General features: G+C 46.7%; 1 protein-coding gene across 2 annotated transcripts; it reads right to left on the bottom strand.

Moving 5' to 3' along the window:
• Window positions 1-3,035: 3,035 nt before the first annotated feature.
• On the bottom strand, window positions 3,036-18,724 carry LOC149358466 (uncharacterized). 2 transcript variants are annotated; one of them, XM_089570541.1, is made up of 8 exons: window positions 18,475-18,724; window positions 13,867-14,040; window positions 12,138-12,359; window positions 10,094-10,178; window positions 9,761-9,882; window positions 8,944-9,091; window positions 7,887-7,936; window positions 3,036-4,319 (listed from the first exon to the last, which is right to left on the bottom strand). In XM_089570541.1, the coding sequence occupies exons 2-8, from the start codon at window positions 14,026-14,028 to the stop codon at window positions 4,128-4,130; spliced, it is 981 nt and encodes a 326-aa protein (XP_089426667.1). In that variant the 5' UTR covers window positions 14,029-14,040; window positions 18,475-18,724; the 3' UTR covers window positions 3,036-4,127. The 2 variants fall into 2 exon arrangements, with proteins under 2 accessions (XP_089426667.1, XP_089426668.1); XM_089570542.1 differs by having other exon boundaries at window positions 3,036-4,316; window positions 18,475-18,723.
• Window positions 18,725-19,179: the final 455 nt, after the last annotated feature.

Below are 19,179 nucleotides of genomic sequence, written 5' to 3'. Positions count from 1 at the left end.
GCAGTCGCTGGAAGGGATAATTTTTGGCACATGCACGTACCATCGGGGGCAAAAGTAACAGAACCCCCCCTCCCCTCCTCCAAGTTCCGGCCCGTGCCAATCTGCCTGATAAAGCACTTTTCTGGCGTCAGAACGCGCCCACTGCGCCGGTGCTTTGTCAGGTGGCGCCCCCACGCAGAGTGGCACGGGCCAACACCGCACGGGCCGGAACTGGGAGTGGGGGGGGGCTTTATCTTTTGCCCCCGATGATATGTCATTTCACTCCTTCCCGCAAAAGACGTGCGCCGCTAAAACAGCGTATAGAGTGCTGAATTAGTGCGGTTTCTCCAGGCAGGCTGATACTGGCAGCGACAGGCAAAGGGTTCAGGCTAGGGCGCCTAGCCGCCTGCCTAGGCTGTTGGCCCACACTCGCGCCGCGATTATTTTTCAGCGATGATGGCACGGCTGAGCTTGCCTAACTCGTGACAGCTGTCACCATGGCTGTCACAAGCACATGTTTCGGTGCGAACACATCGCGCCAGGTGCGGTGGATAGGTGCGGAAAGCGGTCGTACCGAGTACGCTGCCGAACGCGGTTCACATCGAAAAATGCTATCCAGAGTTATCGCTCGCGCAGCGCGCAGGAAATTACGCGCAATTATAAAGCAGCTACTGTACCGACGTTCACTGATAATACTTGCGCTCGAACGCAGCCGACTAGGCACGAAAACTGCACAAGCATTTTATGCCCCAACCTAAGCAGCTGCGCTGCAATTTCACTTAATTTGCTTTGCAGCACACAGCCCGAGTGTTCTAGACAATTGTGTTCGGGTCTGTACACATATGCCACGACGTTCATAACAACGTCATCAGGAATGCGTAAGCCGCAGAAAATTTACGGGCGATGATAACGATTGACGCGGAGGGGTCTCTGGAAAGTGCGCGTTGGCTCATGGCGCCCTCTTAGTGTAATCACACAAACTAAGGCGCGCGCCAGGAATTTGTGGCGGCCTCTGTGCGCAGCGGCGCCAACTAGTGCCACAATGCGCGAGACCCTGAAATGATTTAGATGAGGGTTTACCCTAGTATCTTTCTGCTGTTGGTATCTACCTCAATCATAGGAAAATACACAAGATTTTATTACATTCTGTGACACTTAGTCAAACGGCTACGCAACGACGCGGCGAGAGCTCCCGAATAAAATAAACGCGACTTCGGACCTCAGAATTCGTGAAAGCTGGCTTCCCTGCTAATATCTATTCAAGCTTTGAGAAATTAAGCGAAAGTACGTTTTTATGAATCCGGTTTTCTGTTGGCGCTGCAACTCAGCTGAGCTCACAGCGGTAATTTGTTGATAAACTGGCGCACCACGCACGCGACAAGAAAGCCCTGTGAGGGGTGCTTTATGGCCGGCAGGAAGGATTGAGTGCTTGGGAATTGGAACTGCATGCTAGCCGCAAACCTGATCTCTTTGTGTTAGAGCACCACACGGTAGCGACATAAGCACGAGCGCGTGCTAAGCGCCGGCACAATTAACGTGAATGTAAAACTAAATGCCATTATAACGCATCAATATTCTTTGATAACGTAAATACTTCCAGCAACATAGCCACGCTGCGGAAGTATGCTCGGCAATGTCTTTTTAGCGCCCGAAGGCCAGTTAATCGCGGCTATATGCAGGCGCGGCCGCGGAGCTGCCGCAGTCCCCCAACAAACGCCCGCACTGCGGCGCACCAGTCGGCGGAAAATGGCCGCGCCGGGGAGCGGCTCTGGATTCTGGTCTATAACTCAAATACCCAAAAGACCTCCTCTACAGATCTATTGCACTAGAATATAACTGTCGAAATAATTTCAGGGTGCCTTTAAAGGGTCACTGCAAGGAAACTGCAGTTGGCTTGTATAGATAGAATATTGTCAGCAGTGAAGCTCTGCGCCATTCAGCCTTCGCGCACAAATTCCTCCACGACGAAAAAGTAGTCCGTTGCTTAAACGTTTGTTACGTAAATAAGAAGCTGATCAGAAGAAAAAATTATGAGCTCTAGAATTTTGATAAGTGGATTGTTTCATACAGTCGAACAGTAAAAAGCTGATTTCGTTTACTGTTGCGACTGGCCAGCAAAGTAATACAAGACACCGCGGACCGCGGCGCAGTGTTAGCAACTGCCATTTTTTTGTGTCCTACTATAACAAAAAAGACCACTCTTACTGAAGTTACAATTTGCAGTTCAATGGATGAATTCATTTTGCATCACAGTGGTATATTTTATACTGTCAAACAAGATGCCACAGATTTCCCCACCATGTACGGGCCAGCTATGTGCAATGGCACCAATGGTTGCTTTATTTTATTTTTAACCACTTCTATACCTTCCATGTTTAGGCTGCTATTGTGTTTAACAGCACATCAGCGACTCATGAGCCTAACGCAAGGTTAGAGGTTTGTTTTGTGAAAGAGGACAGTTTTTAAAACATCACAACTTGTTTACGACCTTTGATTCTTTAGGACACGAAGCTGCACATATGAACGACTGCATTTTCTCCATGCAGTAAGCTAGGGTCGAATGGGATGTGCTGGTAGTAAAATCTTGATGAATGTCTTTTCCTTCATTTGCCACTTTGGGCATAAAAATAAGATGTTTTCGTAGAGACTACATTTCTGCATGGCTCACATATCAGTTTCTCTTGTTTTGCAAGAATAACGCTGTGAATTAGGTGTGCATGTCCAATGCAAAGACAACAAAAGAACACTTCAAGGGAATGTTTCCGATGTGTGCACGACTTCCATTTTCTTAAGGTGCGGCTTTGTTCGGAAAAGCAGACCTTTGAGCGCGCAAAAATTGAGGAAAGAGAAAGGCGCGAAGATGCTGAGATTCGAATTTTGAATACAGATAACTCAGCTTCCACAAAACACATTTAAAACGTATTCTTGCAGGAGGGTTTTCCTGAAGTAGTATCTGTTAATATCCCCAGAATATTGCACCTTTACTGAGAGCCCCTTTAAGAACAAAATATAGAAGTAAGCAGAGAAAAGAAAGAAACTGAACCATGATACAGAAACATTTTTAAAAATCACTCATTTATTTGAAAAATAAATAGCTTTGGCCAAGTAGTAATAGGTGACCGCTGCATAGATAAAAATATCATTAAAGCAACACCGGCAAATTGTGGGGAAGAATAAATGACACACACACATTTTGTGTGTCAAAAATATAAAATGTATATGGCTACAGAGCTTTGGAGAAATTGAACAAATGATGAAATGAGTCAGTGAAACATAATACGTCCAGATAAATAAAATAAACAGCTTGAGAACGTGATGGTTATTCACAATGAAACATAGGAAAAAAAATCAAGAAAAACCAATAAAGACACTGAATTACAAGAGCATGAAAAGGTAGGGCTAATGAAGCAGAGTTACAAATGTATGACATCCTGTCCGCTCTTTAGTCAATGATTAACATCATTAACAGACTTTCTAACCCTCTCATTTCATACTTTTAAGTATTCCAAAACCGCCCAGGAATAGAACGGAGCTGAAAACGTGAAGATGGTTGTAAGAAAAGATGTCTTAATTTACAACAATGCATTTTTTTGCATCAGCAGCCGAATGAAAGCCTCACGAAGATCAATGATGCACTCGAAAACACGAAAAAAAAAATTAGAGTCTCCAGTAAAATCCAGTCTCCAGTCTGCAGTAAAATCCAGTCTCCAGTCTCCAGTAAAATCCAGTCTCCAGTCTCCAGTAAAATCCAGTCTCCAGTCTCCAGTAAAATCCAGTCTCCAGTAAAATCAAGTCTCCAGTAAAATCAAGTCTCCAGTAAAATCAAGTCTCCAGTAAAATCAAGTCTCCAGTAAAATCAAGTCTCCAGTAAAATCAAGTCTCCAGTAAAATCAAGTCTCCAGTAAAATCAAGTCTCCAGTAAAATCCAGTAAAATCCAGTAAAATCGAGGTTATTGCAGCACCTGCTGCAATAACCTGACACAATGAATACAAAATGCAAGGGCAAAAGTGGGGTCTACATCTGACAAAACAAGAAAAAAAAGGAATGCGAAAGTAAGAGGGGCAAGTCCACTACTGCAATTTGCAATCGGTCTGTGCTTCCTCGCTTTCTGGTTTTGGCTTGCCGGCGCTGGCCCGCTGCGACCTGGTCATGACGCCGCCAGCTGGCTTGGGTGCCGCACTGCTGGCTGGCGCTTTCTTCGCAGCAGGTGGTGCAGCACTGCTGGCCGATGCTTTCTTTGCACAAGGGGGTGCAGCAGCAGTGGAGGCGCTCTGCACTGGCACCGCCTTCTCCGCTTGTGGCTGTTGCTGCTCCTGTTGTTGATGCCCTGCGGACGCTGCTTGTGCAAGAGTGGGTGACGGATGTGAACAAAGGCAGTTAGACAGCTCGCTGTGATAGCAAAGACAGACTAGTTTCATCACAGGTGACTGCACACTGAGCAGCAACTGCGGGAACGCAGTGCAGACACTAAAGGCTGTTCAACAAGAAGCAAGCAATTTCCAGCAACCGCCAAGAGTGGTAAGCACCACAGATATGTCTCTGGCGAAAGCAGTGCACGAGCAGAAGCGTGGCCAAATCCTGTTCTGTAATAAAATGGCTGAGGCCGCGAAAAGTGCAGACTGTATATGGACAAGCTCAGGGGCAGACAGCACTCCACAAAGTCACACCACCCACTCCTTCACAACATAACATCAAGCCACCAGGAACGATCACTTAAAATGAAAATACAATTGAAGCAACATACAAAGACGAAGGAAATGTGAAGTGCACTGAGAGCTGCTTCGACTGTATAATGCTTCGAATGTATAACTTCACTAGGAAGTTATACATGTAGCCAAAGTGGCTGTGTCGCAAGGCCTGCGAGAGCCTTCAGCAATGTGGAACGTAATTTGCGTTGAACTTTGCATCACAACTGCTAAGCAACATGATCTAAATAAATCGGATCTTCAGTGAACAAACAAGCTTGTTTTCCCTCTGGTCAGCAATTTCATGACACATGGCACAGTGAGACATTCTGAACAAGATTTGCCGAGATCAGCATTTACAAACCAAAATATACAGCCTATAAAGAAATCGAAGGGGCTTACAGTTCCCCTCAACTAGCTTCTGAAGTAAGTCCTACAAATGACCCTGCATGCACACGAAAGCGTGTGACATAGCACCCTGACTTCCACACAATGTGGTGCCTGCCTCCTCAAGCAGGCTGTTGCATCACCCAGTGTAACATTTCATATTCTTGAGCCAAAAGTGATTACACACCCAATTCCTTGCATCCATTACAAATTGACACAGGACACCGCATATCATCAGCCCTCATCCTTACCAAAAGAGTTACTTCTTAAGACTAGAATCACCAATTTGGAGGAAGCCGTACCAGTACGGGAGCTTACCAACCAACTAATTCCTTTTCTCGAATGTGTTCAAAGTAGTGCCGCTTGTTTCATCCACTCTAATTGCAACCGAACAGCAAGCATTTCGGCAACAACAACTAGCCCCAACATCTCGTCTTCGTTGTCTCACTGCAAAATTCCCTGCTCAACCTTATTTCAGAAACTGCTGTACCATTCACACTGTGTGGAACATACTCACATAGTCTGTAAAGTGTCTCAAATGTAATAACAGTTTTTTTTTTCATTGTCGTGAATGGAACCACTTTGCAGTGAAGCCGTGTCCACTGACGAAAAACAACTATTTAGCGATCCCTTAGTTACCACTGTATAATCAAAAGGAAATTACTGTCTGCACCATTTTAACTCTTTCGTTACCACGCCACTGTGCTTCGATCGCCGGTGATCGAAAAATTCGAAGCGCTACAGCAGCGCGACCGCGGCCACTACGGACTTGCTGAGTCATTCGATTTGTTGTTCACACATTAAACTTCAACTTCCTGTTTAGTTTATATTTTTGCCAAAAAGCGGCAATTTTTGAGACGCGCTTGAAGTTGGGTGTGCGGCGTCGGGCGCTCCGAACAAGCCGTCATCATCGGGAATGGCGCTCGCTCGAAAAAACCCCGTTCCACTCAATTCCGCTGCGTTTGCACCACATATTTTTGATGTATCGATTAGCACGGACCCTGGCGACGATGCTGTATCGTCAGGTATTGTTTAGAAGCCCAAACTGGGCAACGAGAGCCCAGAACGCTCGCCTGTGCGTTCAGATTCCTCGTTCCGGTCTGTTTGTGCGAACCGAAGCTCCTCATTGTAGCCGTTACGGTGATGTGGCGCCATATAAGTTGTTCTCCAGAGACTACAGTTTCGGTTTCTGCGTAGAGAGCAATTTCCCACGACGCGCGAATTTTTGAAACGCCCTTGAAGCGGAGGGTACGGCGCGGACGCTCCGTGCATGGCGTCGGGCGCGCAGACGGCGCGCGCTCGGAAAAACCTTGCTGCGCGCAATTCTACTGCGTTGACTGCAATTATTATATATGCTACGAGTAGTAGAGTCTCTGGTGACGATGTTGCATTGTCGGATTTTGGTTCAGACGCTGTAACTGCGCAAACCGATCCCGGAACATTGGCCTGATAGTTTCGCTTTCTTTTTCCTGTCCGCTTGTGCGGGCGCATCTGGTTTGTTGTTCAGACGGTTAGTTCCATTTTCGGCCTAGTTCGTAATTTCCCCGCCAGTCGTGCATTTTTGAAGTGCCCTTGGAGCATAGGTTTATTGCGACATAATACGCGGTGAGGATGGCTTTGCGTCGAGGTGGGGCGCTTCGCGCGCTCGGAAGAGTCCCGCTGCACGTGATTCTCCAGCCCCTGCAGCTGATTTTCAAGACCCTCCGAGCAGCAGTGACTCGGACGAAGATGTTGTAACGTCGGATTTCGATTCTGCAGCTACATCGCAGCTATACTTATCGCATACTATATATCGCAATATCACACCTATACTTGTTGTTTTATATTTTTTTGAATTTCTGACGTAAATTAAATAAGTTTTGATTTGTATTTTTTAAACCACGCTTACCAAGCTTTCGTTTGGCGCATAACATTACACTTCCAATTTTTTTTTTGTTGGACTGTAAAAATCATATAAAGGGCACTCTCAAACGAGCCTTTTCAAGAGGCATGAAGAAAAAAAATTATAGCTCGAAAACTATTCAAGTTATAATTTTCAAACTGTAATGCCATGTTTTAGAAAGAATTTGAATTGTTCTGTAGTTTCTAGAATTTTTTTAGTACAAGTGTTTGGAAAGTTATTGTCATATAAACACAAAAATTTTCTTCTTTTTTACTTTTTGTTGTGTTTACTGATTTTTTTTCACAGCATTTCAAGCAGAATATGTGTTCAAATAAATTTCATTATAAAGCGCATTCTATCTGAATTATTGTTATGCATTTTATATAATTTTATCTATCACACCTTTTCTAAAAAAAATTTTGTCTGAGACATGTGAAAAATGGTCGTTTTTCCCGTGGTAAGGAAAGAGTTAAGTGAATTTTTCTTTTGAGTTGTCCCCACTTTTATCTGCAATGCCGATGGGCCTGAGGGTACATCAGTAAATGAACACTCAGTGCCTGTTGCGCTTGTGCAAAAAATATTTTAAAATGAGAACAAGAAATTATCGGCACACTACGCAAAAGGACACACATTTTTCAGAAAAGCAACAGCGATACTGAAGAATATGCAGTGCCAGGTTTACAGCTCGTCAGAAGCAATTCCTACTTTACATATGACCAAATGAAACAAAACTTTTGTTAGGCACTTTGTTCTCATAACAAAGCTTTCCTTGGGAAGTCCCATATTTCATCTAGCAACAAAAAGAGCCTGCATGATAAAGTGGCATACCATGCTGCAAAAGAAAAGGCTACAACAGATGACGAAATGTGTCGACAGCTAGACAAGACGAAAAACTTTTGTAGTAAAAACACAATGAGCGTATGCAAACTTCTGCTGGATCATGCAAGCTCACCTTTCGTGTATCTGCACCTGAACCTGCCCTGGTCCGGATGTTTGATGAATCTAGAGACACAAAAAATAAACCCAGCACTCTTGTGAAATGCCCATGGCTATTGTACTATTGGGGACAAAAGTCTCTAGGACGCGTGAGAAGTGCTCATGACGCTTCAGTACTATGCCTAGCAGAGGTCAAGCCATTTAACTATCAGACACCGACTTTCACCTGCACAAGTATGGTCTCAAGCCGCCAGCTGATAGCGAGCTAACGAGTTTGATTGCCGCTCATGTGTCCTGGAAACTTTTGTCCCTGATAGTATACGTGCATAGGAAGTGGTGCTAAATTCTGACTGTGCATGTCTGCAGTAGCATGCATGCTACTGCCGCTTGCAACAAAAATAAAAATGGGAAGCAATTGATGAGATCAGTTGGTGATGGCGGCAGCATATAAAAAAAAAGCTGCAGTGCAGCGTTTTCAACATCCCCGGAGCCAGTGACTTAGCCAATGTTTAAAGGCTCCAGCGATGCCTTGCATCAAACTAATGGCCAGTCAACAATTTCAAAGGCTCTCCTTAATTAGAAGTGTGCGTAATTTGAACAAGGTTGGTTGGTTTATGGGGTTTAACGTCCCAAAGCGACTAAGGCTATGAGAGACGCCGTAGTGGAGGGCTCCGGAAATTTCGACCACCTGGGGTTCTTTAACGTGCACTGACATCGCACAGTACACGGACCTCGAATTTCTCCTCCAAAGAAATTCAACCGCCGCGGCCGGGTTCGAACCCGCGTCTTTTGGGTCAGCAGCCGAGCACCATAACCACTGAGCCACCGCGGCGGCATAAAATAATAAAAGGGCACAGTAGAACACCCGAGGTGGCTGTGGATGAACATAATAATGCTACAAAATGTCCATGGCCGAGCACACTTCTGCGCGCAGAGTCCTGCGCGCAGTGCAGCCAGGTCTAGTGCCAGCGTCAAGAGTCACTGTGCACGGACCAGTCCTATTGCCACCTGCTACACTGCAGAACCAGCCCGTTGCTGGTTCTGCGTCAGAATACACCTGCCGCTACACTGACCCTGAATTTGCAGCCGCAGTTCTTCCTTGAGCTCGGCTTCCTTGTCGCGGCACCGTTGCTCCAGAGCCTTCCGTGCGGCTTCACTGTTGTGTGCCTGGCACTCCATCTGCTTGTTCAGCTTCTGAGCACGCTGCTCCAGTTCCTGAACCTGTCAGCCAGTGGCGAGGAGGGGCAAAAGATGAGATAATCCACACCAAGTATGCAAACGTGCAGTGGGCCGTGTACAGGAACTGACGCTACAGTAACGAGAAAAAACACAGGCCTACATCTGTGCCAGGGTCTGCTATTCTACAGAGAAAAAGAGTGCCATTCTTTCATGTTGCCGCTGTCCTTCTCGCTTTCACACTTTTGTCTCCATCTTCTCTCTATTCTGCATCTGCGATTGGCCCAATGCTGCCACGTCATCAATCACACTGCTAACGATGATTTTAGTGCAAGCACACTACTTCATGCGATCCTAACCAAGGACCTTGTATGAAGCCTCGAAGCAACTCGGGTAAGTTCAGGTTAGTTTGGAGGAGCGTTGTGCAAGTTGTAGCCAATGAGGAGAAGCTCAGGTAAATTCAGAGGAGCGTCGCGCCACATGTAGCCAGTGGGAGGGTTGCCTTGGCCGAACCTAGCACAGCAACAGCTCATGCCGAAATAAAATAAATATTGCCATGACTTGGTTTCGAACCCATGGCGACATGAACAAATCAGCTTCTTTGGCCACTGCATGAGAGCACCATGCTATTACCATGCACTATTCGTAACATGTGATCATAGTATAACAACAATTTCTTTTTTTCTTTTCAATTATCAGGAAAGTGCCTCCCACCTGACCACGCAGCTGGACATTGTCATTTCTCATCCGGTCCATCTCGTGGTTGCTGCGGTCCAGAGACTGTGCCTGCATGGGGGTGCTCGGCATAGAACTTGGCTGGCTGACATCGTGCCTCTCTGCAAATGTGCCAGGCACACAGTAAGTCAAACGACCTCCAGAACTAGCCTTTCCTACAGTGACCACGAGGAACTTCTGAAATGGCCTCACGCATGCCACTGCTCTAGCCTAGGCATTACAACTTTGCATCAAAATGACACCAGGTCGCCCCGCCACCAGCGTTTGAGCAAACAAAAAGTTTCCGCTTCCCACCCTAAGCTAGTCACCCACCTCTGAGCTTTGCCTCCAGTTCGGCAACCTTGTTCTGGAGTTCCCGATAGCCAGGGGTTGCCGGAGTGTCCCCGTAGCCGCACCGCTGTTCAAAATGAAAAATGCACGCCAAAAATCTGTCAGTGATGATTGCACATACAGCACTAACAAATGGACCATAACTCAGGAGCGTAAATTGCTGGGCTAGTTGGTTCACGACTGTTGCACAAACTACTGACTACAAAATAAAGGTTATCGTGATCTACAAGTGAACAAGATTATATCATAATTTAATTAGGGTTAATTCGATAGCATTAGGAGGGCCACAAGGATGAAAACTGCCCGGCGGCGGTGGCGGCATATGTGTAAAGCCTCCAACTGCTAGGTCGTGTTCCAAGGAATTGCCCCTCTCCACTACCACATGTCAACAGTCCCCTTCTACCTCCTGCACCTCTTCCCCCCTCCATTTGTAGGGGAAAGAAGGGAGACACTAGAGAAAGAATGACTTAGCAAAAACAAAAATGACTAAGAATAAAATGATTTGGACAACAGCGGGCCTACATGCAAAATGGAAAGCCTGCCGAAGAACTACACGTGCAAAAATGAGGCTTTCAGGAGCTCTTCTTTCTCACACTGCTCAGGAAGAGCAACCCGGGTCTCTCAAACCCCACTGGTTGGCTGCGCTTGAAACAGCCACCTGCCAGTGCAGATTTTTTGGGGCTCGTGTTATTTTAAGAAAACAGTTCCCGCAGGCTCTACTCTGTCCAACTCATTCTTGACAAGTTAAGCGGTCACGCAGGACTTGATTTCTGCACAAATCCACTTCATCATCCCGCTCTGCAGTCACCTCACTCTGGGTGGTTTTGCCAGGCAATGCTGTACATACGCACTAATTGCCGTTCCAATTTTGCAGAAATGTCAAGCTTGTTTTCAGCCATCTCCGAGTTAGTTCACGACCAAAGTCAATAATTACGACCACTAGTTTTACCATTACATATGTGCATGAGAGTTTTGCCAATAACGCTCGTGACTTCATGGTCATCATGTCAAGCAGCGCAGTTTCAGTATCAGTGTTTCGCTGCTCTGCTCCCTAACTTGAAAAACTTTTTTTTTTTGTTGCAGAGAGACTGGACCCTGAGGAATAGAATAAAATCATCAACTCAAAATGTTCGAAGAACCGCCAGGGCTGACCCTTAAAGAGGCCCAGAAACACTATCTTAGTTGACTATTTTGCCTGCTGATCGCATACAGTGAGTTATAATGGTGCTATTAGCCTCGGTAATACCGCATACATTCCATTTTCTAATATTTTAATGTCCTCCCAAAAATAAATTCATGGCTCTGATGGCGTCCCCACACAGTGGCGGGTTTCAGCAGCGGATATGATATCACCTGGCGCGAGCTTGGTGATTGTACAAACAGTAAATATACTGCAAATTGTGTGAATAAATAGAGAAACATTTTGTTACCTGTCTGCATTTTATATTAGATCAACAAAAGCAACTTGTTTGTTTTAGATAAAAGCCCTGCAAAGCAAGTAAAATAAAAATACACCACCAGGGGCTCTGGCATGGAAACGACGCTGTCAGTCTCAGCAAGAACGAGTTAGAGAGCAGGCAACCATGGAGTGAAAACTTCCGCGACGTGCTCTGGCTGGCTGTTTTGATTGGTTGCGCCAGGTGCTGTCATTGGGAGAGCAAAACAGGAGTGGGAAGCCCCGCCAAAATCAAGTTGAGGGCAGCGTTTTGTTTGCTTGTATTTTGAAATTTCTTCATTGAATAGCTCCCGTTCCTGTGCATCGATTCCTGTAATTCTTTTTAGGTCAGCATCTGTGCGACAAAGAATCCACCTGAAGTATAGCCGGTATCCCACCCATGCAGTGTTTCGCAGCCCCTTTAAATGCGACAAATTTGCAGCACTTGAGATGCATTACTGCCAGGAGCCATGCATACAGCTCGCGCTACAAAAAAAAACAAAAAGCTATTTTGCAAAGAACATTCACAAGCAGGGCTTAGATGACCTTCTCTCCACCTCTTTTTGCAAGCGCCATCTGGCAATGTCCCACCTGAAACCTGCTTCGACCAACGGGGGTGCTCGGAAAGGCGGTTTCCAAGTGTGTCTGGCTGGTGGACGCCTTCGGCTGGCCATCCAGCTGCCGGAGCTGTGCCTCCTTTGTTGCCAGCTCCTGCTGCAGCTTGCTGTGCTTGGCGGTCAGCTCAGCCAGCTCACTTTCCAGGGCGCGCATGTCTCGCATGAGCCCACCGCTGGCTCCCTTCTCCTCCTCATTCTGAAACAGTTTACAGTGCCTCTTCACGCCTCCTAGGAAGACTAGGCATCAGAACCAGGCTAGGGCTGCCACTTCAGAAAAAGGAATAGAAACTGCTCTTACCCTTTCTGAAGTAGTGATTTCAAAACCTTACGACTCAAGTTTTATGACAGTCGGGATGAGTTTACCATTATTGAATTTTTTGACGCCAATAAAAAGCCATGGCATGCATTTTAGCAAGTTCCTTGCAGCGGAATTCCTTAGAAGCTTTCAACCAAATACTTGCTCATCTTATGATGAGAGTGCAAGAAGACTTGTTCTGCATGAAATTAAATGATATATTGGAACTGGCACACAAAAAATGCATGTTCCCAATTGATTTCGTAATTGCGACTTCGTTGATAAAAATTTTCATTTAAGTCCCAAGTACCGCATTAACGCAACAATGAATTCCAATTTCAAGGTGCTTTTTCTTTCCACAGAAAGTATAAATTTCAGCCACAAATCCATGCGCAAACAAGATATCTCAACACTTCTGTCTTCTAAACTTGTACACTCCGGGCTCATTTCGCAACACCAAGCTCCGCGGCAGATACGTAAAGCCATGCAGAGGTAGAATTGCCAGCTGCGTGGCATCAGGTTACATCATGCCACAGCGTACAGCGACTACGTTCACGAATTGAGCAGTTGGGGCTTGCGCCATTTCATATGTAAGCAGTCCTAAGTCTCTGCCAGCGTTTCTTCCAGGTGCCAATGCATAAATGCACCAGATTTCTGTAGAAATTTTTGCTGATGACACGAAGTTGCCGCCATATATGACAAGTGCCTACATCTTGTACTAGTCAGTTAAAACAACTTTGCCCAAGGCATCTAAAAGCCTACATTCCTAAAATTATACACAGAGTCACTGGATCAGCCAGGCACTCTGCTTCGTTCATGCACCCCATTAAGCATACGCAGTGGGTTTCTTTCAGCCCGCATACCACCCACGAAGTGCACTGAACATACATGAAAGTTTCTTGCTCACACGAAGTCTTTCCTAATCACCAATGACGTCCACAGCCGACGTAATTCGGGGTCGGCAGGAAAGAGGTGAAACAAAAACACAAACCTCGACCTAGCATGCTGAACATACAAATTGGAGGCAGTTTTTTTCCGTTTTCATTGACTATTGCTGCAGCCCAAGATAAAGTAGTGTTGGTCAGAGGACATTGCAACTTTTGTTATCCCAATGCAATCATGCACTTGTCTGGCCGCTAAGCAGCCAGACATTGCTCCACATGCCGAATTAACAGCCTAGAGGAGGATGGTAACAGTGGGGAGTATTTCTCCCTCTCCTGTCTGCTCCTCGTAGAATGATGTACGCCACAGCGGCCATCATGTTGGCGACCAAGGGTGCAGTGAAGACCTGCAAGCTTTCTAATCCCCCTATTGCGAAATGCTTCATGCACCAATGCAGAAGCCATGTGCAGTGCTCCAACAAGGTGCCCTTGACATCACACCTGTAAGCCATCTATGGGAAGCGTACCTTGCGCTTTTCTTTGTCAAGCTGCTGCTGCAGGTAGTCAATCTGGGTCTGCTTCTGCTGGCAGTCCTTCTGCAGCCGAGTGACCTGCTGCTCGAAGGCCTCGACCTTGCGAAGCACAATTGGCGTGAGCCCATCTTTCCAGGCTCCCTCTGCCCAGCTCATGTCTCCTCCGGCCTGCAGGACATGTCAACAAATGACGAATAAATTCTGTCATCCAACAAAGCAATATGCTTGAAGAACTGGTCACAGAGATTCCGCTGAAGCTCCACTCGGCACACAACGATAAGCTGTTCCACAAGAAGAATTAAAATGCAAAAATCTGTCCCAGCATCACCCTTGTGTGTGTGTTTTTTTTTGTGAGTGTGTGCGTGCTACTTCCCCCTCCTTTTTTTTCTTCCGACATTATAGCAGCACCTAACGAGAGGTGCTAAAAACTATTTGCTGAAGGCAAAGATCACACATTGCGATATGACAGGAATATGAACAAAAAAAAAACAATAGTGAACACAGAGCACGTGAAGGAAGGAATGAAGGAAGGAATGAAAGTCAGAGAGAAAGAGGCACTGCAGTGGATGGCTCCAGATTGTTTTGACCACCTGAGGCAAATTTTAACATGCTCTGCCACCACAGATACAGCCATTTTTGTACCTTGCCTCCACCAAAATGCATCCAGCAAATCCTGCAACCTCGTGCTCGGCCACCAAATGCCATAGCCACTGAGCCACCACTGTGGGTTACAATAATGCTTCAAATGTACAGTATGCATCATACTTGGAGGGAACACGAGAATGATTAAACCGGCTCTTAACTTGAGAAAAGTAGGTTTCATTGCAATGCAAAGAAAAGGGGGGGGGGCTCGAGAGGAGGAGCCTGAAGCTGCGCTCCTGCTTCATGATGAAACCTACTTTTCTCCACATTAAAGAGCTGGTTTAACAGTTGCTCGTGTTCCCTCCAAGTATGGCACATACTGTACTATTGCGGTAATAATTTTACGGGACGTGGGAAAGCGTGCCAAAACTGCATTCTGTGACACCTAACAGCCCATGCCCGCTCGTTCGCCTTTGCCCCTCACAGGCACCTCTGTACCGTCACTCCTGCCTTAAACGCGCCATACGTAGAGCGGAAATGGCGCCAGTTACAGCTTCAATGCTCAAGTAGCTGATGGATGAAGCAGATCACATCGCCTTTCACGAAGCAGCAACTTTTAGTAAAGGAGAGGGGGCGTGCAATTATGTTTTCGATGTTTATTCTTGTGCTCAATGCAAGCGTGCAGAACAAACAGGCCACAAGGCTCCGAATGTAAGGATGGCCAACTGCTACTGGCCACAAAGACTGTTTCTGATACCAAGCCCTTTGCAAAAAATGCGGTTACACTCAACATTACGAAAAAGAAATGTGTGATTTATTTTGCAAATGAAAGAAAAAGAAAAACCACAATGTTCGGCAACAATTCCATCAGATGTGTGCGCGAGCACAACACTCAGCAAAGCTAATGGCCCGTGAACTTGGCGCCTATGGCACTCACTGGCTGCTGCTGTTCTAGCGTCAACCGGAGTATACCAGACACATCGAGACCGAGCACCTACAGAAATAGCTTGCACCCGACATAAAGGCAGAGAAGAGCCAACGGCGCAAGCAGAGTGCAATGCAATATGCATATGTCAATCGGCACTTTCACTGAAATAAAAAAATACAGGCAAACAAGCAGGCTGCTAAAGCCACAAACAAGTTGTGGATGTTTTGGTAGTCTAGTCCCACGAAATTGCCATCCACGGCGATCCCTTCTGTACGAGATCTGAAGACGCTAGCCGGATATCAAAGCAGCACCTGGTACCGGTTCTGGACTATGTTCGCGTGCATAAGGTAGCAGTGAGGCTACAGACATGCCTGCGAAGGAAGATTGGTTTGGTTTGGTTTATTGGGGTTTAACGTCCCAAAGCGACTCAGGCTATGAGGGACGCCATAGTGAAGGGCTCCGGAAATTTCGACCACCTGGGGTTCTTGTAACGTGCACTGACATCGCACAGTACACGGGCCTCTAGAATTTCACATCCATCAAAATTCGAACCCACGTCTATCGGGTCAGCAACCAAGTAGCATAACCACGAAGCCACTGCAGCAGCTGCGAAGGAAGAACAAGCAGCCATGCGCCGTTAGGTGGTGCAGAACTGCAGTTTTGCCAAGTGTTCCCACATCCCATAATATCGTGATCATGACAGCACATCTCTTCCGAACTGCTGTGTATGTCTTTTGCCCTGGAAAATCAACAGCAGATTCCAGTTTTGCAGGCCAGCAACACATCAGTTCCTCTTCAATGTGCTAACATGTCAAGTCCCACTTTATCCCCTCAGCATGATAACTGGCTGGTCATGCCACCAGCCACAACAGCCACGACTGGTGCACTTCGTAACAGGCGCAACCTGACAAGTGAACATGGCTACGAAATGTTCTTTCAAACCTTCCACAGGCTCTTGTCATGTGGCAGAAAACACTAAACAGAAGATTTTTTTTTAGTGTGTTAGCATTAAAAGGCCAACTGTGACGAAAAAGTGTTTGGCAGCGTCCTGTTGTGCACATTTGCCACGACCTGCTGCCTGGCAGAGGGAGAGAGGGAGCCCCTCCTCCTCTCCCTCGTACTGATTTCACCTTTAGCCTACAGTATATTAAAGCGCGCAGTGAGGGAATCGGACCCTTCGCCCAAACGCATAGTTTGGACTCCGGGCCATCAGGGCGTTAGAGGAAATGAGGCTGCGGACACGGCTGCCCGAGCGCTTACCTACCGGGCACCTCATCCAAGCTCTTCCGGCTCTGAGATTGTGCAACCGCTTCTGCGGTTCAGAGAAATTCTGGACTACTATTGCGAACGCCATCGGCTTTTCCGGTCCCAGCTAAGGGCCGACATAAAGCTGATGAGCGAACTCTGAGGCGCTTGCAGACCAACACTCTGTTGTGTCCTGCAATAGTGAAACATTTCGACCCCAAAATTGACTGTGGGGAAGTATCCGATACCTTCCACATGGTTTGGACCTGTCAAAAGAATCCTTCCCTTCCCCCAATCCTTCCACTTCCCGAGAGGCATGGGAGGCAGCCCTGCTCAACTGCTCGGGGCTGGAGTCTCAAAGGGCTCTAGTCCAACGGGCGCGAGTAGCGGCCTTGACCAGCGGGGTCCCGGACAAAGGACTCCACCTATGTAAAGGGCCATTTTTGGTCTGCAAACTCTCCTTTTGTTTATTAAAAAGTTTTCACCACCACCACCACCACCCCCCTTGTTATGGTGGCTAGAAGGGGATAGTGTTGTGTACACTTGACACGACCTGCCATATGACAGAGGGTACCCTCTCCTTCGCTCCTCCCACACACTCCCTCTCCACAACGAGAGCACCTAATGACCGCATAATGATAATTAAGCGTTTCCGTATTTTTATCATGAAGACCAGATCTCACGAAAGCAGCTATGTGGCGCGCCATGGTGTAAGGCTCCAGAGAAATTTTGACCATTTCGAGTTCCTCATTGCGCACAAAAACGTCAGCACAGGTGCATTTTTACATTTCGCCTCCATCAAAACGCGCCCGCCGAGGCCGAACAAGCGGCCTAGCGCTAGTAGCAGAAAGTCACTGATTCATGGTTAACGAGCGCAAAAAGACGAAGAGAAGACGACGACAACACTTCTTCGTCTTTTTGCGCTCGTTAACCATGAATGCGTTCCAATTAGCCCAACTTCTTACGTTAAAGCCACCGAGTCACCCGAACTTTGGAATACTGAAATTCGAGCTCTGTTGAGAGCGCTAAGCATATCGTAACCATCTAGCAGTCTCACACCAAGAAAGTCTGATCCGTAACACCAAGTCAAAACGAGTGCACAAGGGCGAGCAACGAACACAAAGTATGCCCACTCCGATAATTAAGCTAAACAGCGCACATCAGCAAGGTACTGAACCACAGAACTTGTGGGCTATGAATAGTCGTCAAGATTGTAATTGTCTCAAGCAAATGTACGCACGCATATACCAAGTCCACACCCCGCAAATGGGAATGAAATATCAACATTTTGGTTCAAAAACTCGAAATTACCATTGCCATTATACGAACGTGCAATGCCACTGAACCGATTGGCGCTTCCCAGACCTCAAGCTATTAGCAATGATGGCACCGTAAGCACGGAAAGTTTCATACTTTCTCACATGTCGCACTGCTAATTGGTGGCCTCATGAATTACTCAACTAACACTTACTGGCGGGCTAGCTGGTTAACTGAGGTACAAGCATTGTCTGTCCTGTTTGTTTTCAGTTAAAGGCACACTTTATTCAAACTACGTGCTTGCATGCGCTCGCAGCGGCTTGCTCTGTTGATCGGTTAATGCGTGCTTGAAGCGCCTTTGTTTTCTACCACCGGTGTAGTGCACAAAGGTCGTTTGTCAACAATGCTGAAGCCGTTCACTTTGGAAACCTGTCAACTAAGCTCTTTTCCGCAAAGCAGCTCAACTGCTGCTCACAAACTAAGGAAGACGGTACAGAAAATACAATGACATCGTTAGTGTATTGATTTATGGAACGCCGTTAGCATATGCGTTCGAATTACAACCCTATGACAGATAGAAACGTACTCACCTGAGTCAAGTCTCCATGGGCCGGAGTCAAACGCAAAGTACACGACTGGAACTATCACTCGCAGTGCGCACTAGCAATACAACGAGACCTGAATGCCAGAAACGTTACTCAACGAGGTTCATCAACTCAACCACTGTTGCGACTTCGTTGCGACGCGCGGCGGTTTCAGACGCCACAGCCACTACAGCGCCGTTTCCAACGGAAAAGCGTTCGAAACAACGCCTCCTTTATATGGTTCGAAATCACTTCAAAACGCGCAGCCGCTGCAACGTACCAGAATGTAGCTTTGCGATTGGCCAATTGGAATTCGCCGCTCGCCGCTGTGGAGCGCTGAAACACACTTCAAACTTTCATTTTCAGTTTCGGTTTCTGTCATACCATGGGTTCGTACAAGTTGTTCTTCGATCATCGAGATCTTCTGAAGTCTGCCTTCACTGATCATTACATGCTTTTAGCTCCTGTTTTCGGCAGACCCGTGCAAACATAGTCCGGACATGAGCACATGAAGCCAAATCGAAGGATGAACTAGAAGCGAACTTTGGCGAACGCTGAAAGAACTGACGAGCCGCGGACGGAAGCGCGATGTGCAGGCATTCGATAGAAGGGTATTGAATGACGGCAGAGATCAGATTACCAATGCGTTACGGCGATTTCCTCTCCACGTCGCTCGGTAGACGCGCTGCCGGCCGGCGTGGAAATGGTCTA

Source organism: Amblyomma mixtum, chromosome 2, assembly GCF_055824585.1.
Source record: "Amblyomma mixtum isolate Tamu chromosome 2, ASM5582458v1, whole genome shotgun sequence".
In the NCBI taxonomy this organism is placed as follows: domain Eukaryota; kingdom Metazoa; phylum Arthropoda; class Arachnida; order Ixodida; family Ixodidae; genus Amblyomma; species Amblyomma mixtum.
The sequence above is the reverse complement of the archived record's forward strand: the minus strand, read 5'-3'. Positions and strand labels throughout refer to the sequence as shown.

Excerpts from the sequence above, each read along its gene's own strand:
- LOC149358466 (XM_089570541.1), bottom strand. The coding sequence starts at position 14,028 with ATGAGCTGGGCAGAGGGAGCCTGGAAAGATGGGCTCACGCCAATTGTG. Across the intron at positions 9,883-10,093 it reads ACTGGAGGCAAAGCTCAGAG|AGAGGCACGATGTCAGCCAG; the intron begins GTGGGTGACTAG and ends GCACATTTGCAG. Across the intron at positions 4,320-7,886 it reads CAGGTGCAGATACACGAAAG|CAGCGTCCGCAGGGCATCAA; the intron begins GTGAGCTTGCAT and ends CTCTTGCACAAG.